Genomic DNA, 8,199 nt, shown 5'->3' on the forward strand with positions numbered 1-8,199 from the left:
TGGTAAATGTAAAACTACCTTATGTCATTACCTTGGATTGAAGTATGCACCTGTGTAACCCACTACCTACATACGTATAAATTACCTTTTCAATTTACATCATTACTTCATTACCTATGCCTAGTCTACTAGTCTAGTCAGTTCCTTATTCAATAAGTTTATCTTCACCTTGTACATATTTTATCATTACCTTGTTTGCTTCCTTCATTGTCATGTCTATTTCTTTCAATACCATGTCCGTGCGTAGCGGATTCTATCATAAGATTCATGTGTGCTATTTTATCATCAGTACTACTACTGATCTCATACAAATGGTCCACTTTCCTTTCGTTCTCATCTGCCATACTGATTTGCACACCCGTTGTCTTACTATTAGCGTTATACATGTTTTCATTCTCATGTCCGTGCGTTGCGGATTCTATCATACGATTCATGTGTGCTATTTTATCATCAGTACTACTACTGATCTCATGCAAATGGTCCACTTTCCTTTCGTTCTCATCTGCCATACTGATTTGCACACCCGTTGTCTCCCTATTAGCGTTATACATCCTCTCCTCCTCCCTCTCCAAGGGGGTCTTTACCTCCCTTTCACCCCCTTACCTCTTTCCAGAAGTGAGAGGGGGTAGGGGGCCTTTTTTTCAGCACAGATTCGACTGGCTGCATGTATAGGGACTGTTTGATCTGTGACGGGTATTTCTAGTCTATTGTATTTATAAGGGCATATTGTAGGTACATGGGTGTTTCTATTGTTTAATGCCTCATTTACATTCAGCTCTGTCTCCTTCTACTCGTCCTGCCGTATTTACTTCTCTCTTCACTGCTTGAGAAGTGAAGGCAGAAGTTGTGTGTTTATATTCAGCTCACTTCCCTTCCTAAACTACTTCTCCAAGCTGCCCTGGTCATTGTTTTCATTCTCATTCCGAGTAATGTCATTATTGTTGATAACGTCTCTGTCTAGCAATCCTTTCTTTACACCTGGATTTGGAGCTGTTTGTATTCCACACGGGGTTTCTTCAACTTTGCTAACAGTCCAGGCAGGGTTGTCGTACAGGAAGTTACTGTTTTTACACTTAAGTGCTTGAAGTGGCAGTCCAAATCTGAAAAACAAAAATTTGGCGATAGTTGATGACATAGTTCCTGTCGTAAAAGCAATAAAAGGTAAAATATTTTACTCCAACTCTCAGAAATACAAGAAAAGCAGAGTGCCACCTAGTTGCACCGTAATTAACTCCTTCTGTGAAAAGTGTTGTTACCTTTGTTTCTGTCGAGGAAAACTTTCTATTTCTCTAAGCCCCAATAATAATCTGCTATTGTCTCCACCAACAACACTAACACCACCTCCGCTTCCATAACCACTCTCCACAGCTCCACCGCTACCATCCATCATTGTTCCGTAGCTTCCAAGGTTTCCAAGTCGTTGCATGATACTTTGCTGAATATTTTTCAAGGAAGGACTTCCTCCATTTCCTCCATCAGGGAAGGGTTGGTATGATGGATCTAGAAATGGATACGTACGAATGCGAACTCTAATTACAAAGGTCAAGATTGCCGACAATCAGCAATATTATTCTTTTGGTGTCCCTATGTACATATTTGTTGTCCAAAGAACCAGAATAACGAATAACACAATGTCTTATTATAATAATATTGTGTTAAATTTATCATTTTAGAGTAATACAATAAGTCATAATGCAGAGAAAGAAGAGGATGTAGTAAATATCTCTTTGATAATTATTAATTACCTTTGAAAAATTGCAAACTGTCATTATTGGCATTCAAAACTCCATAGGATTGCAAGACTGGTGGCATGAAATTCAGACTTGAAACACCAAAATTATCTACACAGGAAAAACAGTTAAAACACACTTGAACTGTCAAAAAAGACAAAAAACATCTTCCCAAGTTGTAAAACAGACTGCTGATCATTTTCGAAAAGAAGCAATCATGCTAACAGAGGGACTAATTATGTTGGCCTGATTATTGACTTTCTGACGATTCAATGATGTGATGATGAGAATGTAATTAGCGTTCTAGACTACTCGAGAACAGGAAATGAGGTTCTAACTATTTCCTACTTGTACCGTAATGACTTGAACAATTCAACCCACCTTCGGGTACTAAACTTCTACAAAACAAAATGCACACGGGGAGAAAATATAATTTATTCCTGTTCTATGAGAAGTTTGCGTGATGGTCTAGTCGGGCTAGTGCCTTCGGAAAAGAGAGCCCGCCATGAAATTTTCCAGCGAAGAATCATTCAAACATCCCGAACAATCTTAACGTTATCTTAATTTTTCTAAAAAGTTCCCATTTCTCAGAACTTTAAATTTCCTACCTGTTTTCTTTGCAATATAATGGGCAAACCCAATTAGGTTTCTGAAATAAGACGAGAAAATAAGTCTTAATAATCTCATTCTCATCAATTTAATAAGTGAACAAATTCTAATATTTTTTTTCCTTTCTTTTTTCATTAATCTCATTTTTTGAGAAAGAAAAAATCTTGTCTTTATTTTTGTGCACTCATGAGAGAAATTTGTCAAAAATTAAAATCCAAAGACGGAGAGTGGAGAATTTATTCGGAGAAGAGGAAAAAGAAGAAGAAGAAGAAGAAGAAGAAGAAGAAAAAAAAAAAACACTCGTGGAAAGCAATCCAAAGGAAATCACAGTTCCTGTTATTCTCTAAAGAGGAATTCGAGACGAAAATTTCAACATCAAAGAGAAGAAGAAAGAACAACACACAATGAAATGAGATTTTGTACTCAGTAGATCTTGAAAAACCTTTATTAAGGTTAAAAGCAAAACACTGTAGCACAAAAAATGAACACATAAAATGCTATGAAAAAAACTAATGCATTATGCACTCGGTAAGTTGCTCAATGCTCATACAGTATGCACTAGTATTGGTAAACCTTTTGCAAGGTTCGAAAACTACTGATATTTTTTATGCGCACCGTTCTATCAACAAAATTATGCAAAGTGCACAAACATCACCTCTCATAATTACTAGAGGCATACGTACCTGCTTGCATTTTATTGGCCATTATGAAAAATAAATGGGCCATATATTACCTTGAGTCATAGTTAAGCCTCAACGCTAACCATATTTTACCTTTATGAAGAACAAGTTAATGGGCTGTAGCTCGAAACATAATAAAACCTTTGAATAACGAGGCTGATAATGTACTTACTGATGGTCACAGGTAGAAAGCACTCTGAATGGTATCAAAGGAAAAGGTTCACCAGGTACCGCATTATTAGGTGGCTAACTTCTATACACCAAAGGCAACCTCGTTTAAGTCCCATTAGGAAGCAATGTCTTTATTCAAAAGCTCCTGGGTGAGTGCAGTTTAGCTTTAAAACAGTCCCTATTAACTTTTATGATTCATAGGTAAAAGAGATGGTAAAAGGTCACTTTCACGTACTGTAGATATAGGTACGAGAGGTTTGAATTTTTAAATAGAGGTAAACCCTGAGAAAGTGTGAGAGGTGGAGGGGGAATGGCGGATCTTGGCAGTATAAGTACGAAACTTTTAAAATATTGATGAAGAAGAGACTAGGTTTACTTTTAAAAAGGCTTCAAACTTCATAATTATATTGAACACAAACATCCAATCAAGAGTGATATTCACACTATAGTTCATCCAGATCAATGTGACAGCAATGAGTCATCAACCCAAAATGAAGGAACCAATCAGATTGCAGGAAATCCTTATGCAATTGAGGTAAAGGTCTATTTTTGATAAACTCTCTCTTTTAAAATGCAGAGGTAGCTCTAAGTTCAGAGGTTGGATTCCAGAACAGGTAAGGTGATATCCGCTTAACCTGACTTTTCAACTGTCGGAGTAAGCACTGTGCAATATACCTTCCCCTTTTAAAGATTCTCTACCATTGCACATGTGACATGTTTGGCAACAATGCCTATAGGGGAGGAAAGAAAAGGGAGGAGGGGTCAAGGAAAGGAGAGAGAGGGCGAAGGGGATGGGAAGAGAGGTATGTAGGAAAGGAGAGAGATAGAGGGGAGGAAAGAAAAGGGAGGAGGGGTCAAGGAAAGGAGAGAGAGGGCGAAGGGGATGGGAAGAGAGGTATGTAGGAAAGGAGAGAGATAGAGGGGAGGAAAGAAAAGGGAGGAGGGGTCAAGGAAAGGAGAGAGAGGGCGAAGGGGATGGGAAGAGAGGTATGTAGGAAAGGAGAGAGATAGAGGGGAGGAAAGAAAAGGGAGGAGGGGTCAAGGAAAGGAGAGAGAGGGCGAAGGGGATGGGAAGAGAGGTATGTAGGAAAGGAGAGAGATAGAGGGGAGGAAAGAAAAGGGAGGAGGGGTCAAGGAAAGGAGAGAGAGGGCGAAGGGGATGGGAAGAGAGGTATGTAGGAAAGGAGAGAGATAGAGGGGAGGAAAGAAAAGGGAGGAGGGGTCAAGGAAAGGAGAGAGAGGGCGAAGGGGATGGGAAGAGAGGTATGTAGGAAAGGAGAGAGATAGAGGGGAGGAAAGAAAAGGGAGGAGGGGTCAAGGAAAGGAGAGAGAGGGCGAAGGGGATGGGAAGAGAGGTATGTAGGAAAGGAGAGAGATAGAGGGGAGGAAAGAAAAGGGAGGAGGGGTCAAGGAAAGGAGAGAGAGGGCGAAAAAGTTCAAGAGTGAGGGAGAGTGGAAAAGAGAGGGATAATGAGAGAGGGGAAGAGGTTAAAGGAGGGAGGGATAAAATATGAACAAAAATAAGTGCTATTAGGTTCTAGATTTCTAGAAGATAGTATGAGAAACATGGAGAGAATTTAGGTATACCCCTCCCCTTCTCTCTTTCACTCAACTATAACTTTCAAGTGTCTCTCTCTCTCTTTTTCTCTCTCTCTCTCCTCCTTCTCTTCCTCCTCTCTCTCTCTCTCTCTCTCTCTCTCTCTCTCTCAATGAAATGTAGTGTTATAATTTCGCCTCCTTCATTTCTCAAGTTTTCTATTATATTTTTTCTTTCCCTCTCTATTTCCCATTCTCCTACTCTTTCTCCCTTTCCGTTTTAATTTTCATCTGTTAATTGGTCTCCATATTTCTCCGTCTTAATTAAGTTTACATTGATTTTCATCACTTTCCCTCTCTCTCCCCTCCCTCTCTCTTGCTTTCCTTTCCTCTCTCTTTCTCTCTCCCCTCCCTCTCTTCCTCTCCTTCCTCTATCCTCCTTCTCTTTCTCTCTCTCACTCTCTCTCAGCTAGAATAAAAACAAGAGGTACTTGCGAATTTCACGAAGGTAAAAGACGAAGAGGGGAAGAAAATTTACAATTTAGGGCAATTTATATCTTTTGCTGAACATATCGAATAGCAACGTGTTTTCGGTCTAGCCAGACGGTAAGGGCAAGGGTCGATACCACGATACGTCGTAATGAAACCGGGAGTCAAAGTTTTGCGTTCTACCTAACCCCTCGGCAAATGTAAAGAGATACAAATTGAGCAGAGGAGAGATAGAGATGAATAGAAAGATGAAGAAAGAAATGGAGGAAGATCACGAGGAGAAGAAAGAAGCAAAGAGAAATACAGAGAAAGGACAGAGGAAAGAAGGGAGCACAAGAAAGAGGAAAAAAACTATGCAAACTAGAGAAACATTCAAAAGAAAGAGAGGTGAAAGAAGAAGAATAGAAAGAAACAAAAGAGATGGAGAGCATTGGTCAGGCTAGATACGAGAATATACCCTGTTTATACTGCCGACATGATCCTGCCCCTTCACTTCTCCTCGTCATGCCGGTCCTTTGACTCGTGCACAAAATACCGACAATAAGGGGAGCACAGGGCAGGAGCAGTGGCAGTAGAAGTGGCGAGGCGAGTGAGGTGTTTACATTCTCGTCATGCCCAATTTAAAAACTCTGGAAACTAGAGAAACATTCAAAAGAAAGAGAGGTGAAAGGAGTAAGAAAAAGAATAGAAAGAAACAAAAGAGATGGAGAGCATTGGTCAGGCTAGATACGAGAATATACCCTGTTTATACTGCCGACATGAGACTGAACACTCAGATTCTTTCACAATGGTCCTTCCATATAATGACCATTTTTTCATACATGTAGGTGGTCACGTACTGAAAACGTACATATAATACATAGGTGTGTTGCCACAGAAGTGAGCATAATGTAAATGAGGCATAAGGACAAGCACCAATGGTAGACACGTACACAAAAAGCTCACTCTGAGACTTAGGTGTAGGGGCAAACAGCCCTGAAAGTTGGGTAAAGCTTACGAATATACCAATGCTAGACACACCTGAGTGCCTCTTGTTGTCGCCTTGTGATTCACGATTTGAGTCTTGGGTACTTACCTAATGTACTTATGCTTAGGTTTAGGTACCTATAGGCTCTTAGCAAACAAGCGGGGCCCGTCCCTCCGGGAATTTTTTGATCTTGGTTAAAGAAAATCAATATTTATATACCTACCTATTTTATTTAATATTCAGTTTATTATTATTCTTGATTTGATTTTTTGGTTTTACTTTCATGTACTTTCCACCTCCTCTTCTCTTTTCTTTTACTCTAGGATTTTACTATATCCCTCTACGTTTGAATTTCTCCTTCTCTCGAGTAGCTGTGACATGTAAATGCGCATAGCGAACGGTGCCAGCATGGTAGGTAAATATTGGATTTTAGGATTATTGAGATATTGGGATAATCCTAAAATGCTGCAGTGAGCACCAAAGTTGTGACATAATAACACAAAGAAACTGCATTTACATTTACTTTTTCTTTCATCTATGTCTCCCCTCTTTCCTTTTTTTCTTTATATTTCGCTCATGTTCCTTCCTCTCCTCTCGCCCTTCAATCTTCACATTATTTTAAGAGAGGGAGAGGGAGGGAGAGAGATAAGGAGAAAAAGATTTGGCAAAAAAGAGGGAGTTTGGAACAGAACAACAGAAATGGACGCACATTTATCTCTCTTGAATAGTGAACGTACATACAGAAACATAATTGTTCAAATAATTAATAGAGAGAAAGAGAGAAGAACAAAGCTCCCAGAGAAAGAAAAAAGAAGAATGAAAGTGTGAGTGAAAGGAGAAATGGATTTGATGGAATATAGGGAGCAGAAGGGACGATGTTGAAAATGGAAGGAAGCATAAAGAAGAAAAGATGGATGAGAGACCATCATAGAGAACAGATGAGAGAGCTAAATGAAAGAGAACTTGAAGAGGGGGGGGAGGATAGGAAGAGATGGACAAATAAGGAGGTAGAGGGAGAGAGAAATTAGTTTGTTCTCCTTATGCCGGGTCCACACATACGTAATGTAAGAATGTAACGTGAACACTGAACATATTAACGCGAGCGCCTTACATGTATCAAAATTGACTAGTGTGGACGGGATAGAAGCACTCAAGTGAATGCTCGCCGAACGCTCGCCTCGGATCCATGATGTTGTCGGTTTTCTGGTGATCTTCTTTGATGTTTGATACAGACGCAGACGTGTTACACAAGTGTGGACGGGTTTCTGAACATCGAAGCGAGCACTACGATAACCTTGAAGAATGGATCACTAGGTGAACACACGCGAGCGCTGAGCCCGCGAATGGTACTGTACCACGCTCGCGATTACATTACAACATTAAGCTAGTGTGGACCCGGCATTATGTGCTTTAGGAAAGATAGAAGGTAAAGAGAGAGAGAGAGAGAGAGAGAAAAAATCTCAACAAATTAGTTCTTTTTACTTACTTTCTATTATTTTACACAGTGTTGAGCACAGAGAAGAAGGGAGGGAGAGTAGAGAAATAGAAGGAGGGAATGAGAGAGAGCGGCAGAAAAGGGAGGAAAACGAAAGAAGAGAGAGAGAGAGAGAGAGAAGTAACGAAGATACAGGACACACAAGTTTTTAAAATGGGGTAATGATAATATTATTATAGTTTAGAGTAGACTGCTCACAGACGTACATATGCCATTATTTTATTATCACATTTTTGACCTTATTTCAAATAGAAGAACCTAATTATTATTTATTTATTTATCTCTCTAAAAGATGGATGAGAGACCATCGTAGAGAAGAGATGAGAGAGCTAAATGAAAGAGAACTTGAAGAGGGGGGGGGATAGGAAGAGATGGACAAATAAGGAGGTAGAGGGAGAGAGAAATTAGTTTGTTCTCCTTATGTGCTTTGAGAAAGATAGAAGGTAAAAAGAGAGAGAGAGAGAGAGAGAGAGAGAGAGAGAGAGAGAGAGAGAGAGAGAGAGAGAGAGAGAGAGAGAGAGA

General features: G+C 39.7%; 1 protein-coding gene across 2 annotated transcripts; it reads right to left on the reverse strand.

Moving 5' to 3' along the window:
- Positions 1 to 134: 134 nt before the first annotated feature.
- On the reverse strand, positions 135 to 1,970 carry LOC103519312. Of its 2 annotated transcripts, none has more exons than XM_026830857.1 (4): positions 1,746 to 1,970; positions 1,257 to 1,500; positions 922 to 1,100; positions 135 to 400 (listed from the first exon to the last, which is right to left on the reverse strand). In XM_026830857.1, exons 1-4 carry the CDS (start codon positions 1,927 to 1,929, stop codon positions 165 to 167), a joined length of 843 nt encoding a protein of 280 aa, XP_026686658.1. In that variant the 5' UTR covers positions 1,930 to 1,970; the 3' UTR covers positions 135 to 164. The 2 variants fall into 2 exon arrangements, with proteins under 2 accessions (XP_026686658.1, XP_008482615.2); XM_008484393.2 differs by having other exon boundaries at positions 135 to 550; positions 907 to 1,100.
- Between the last annotated feature and the right edge of the window lie 6,229 nt (positions 1,971 to 8,199).

Source organism: Diaphorina citri, unplaced genomic scaffold (genome assembly GCF_000475195.1).
Source record: "Diaphorina citri unplaced genomic scaffold, Diaci psyllid genome assembly version 1.1 scaffold2660, whole genome shotgun sequence".
Classification (NCBI taxonomy): Eukaryota; Metazoa; Arthropoda; class Insecta; order Hemiptera; family Psyllidae; genus Diaphorina; species Diaphorina citri.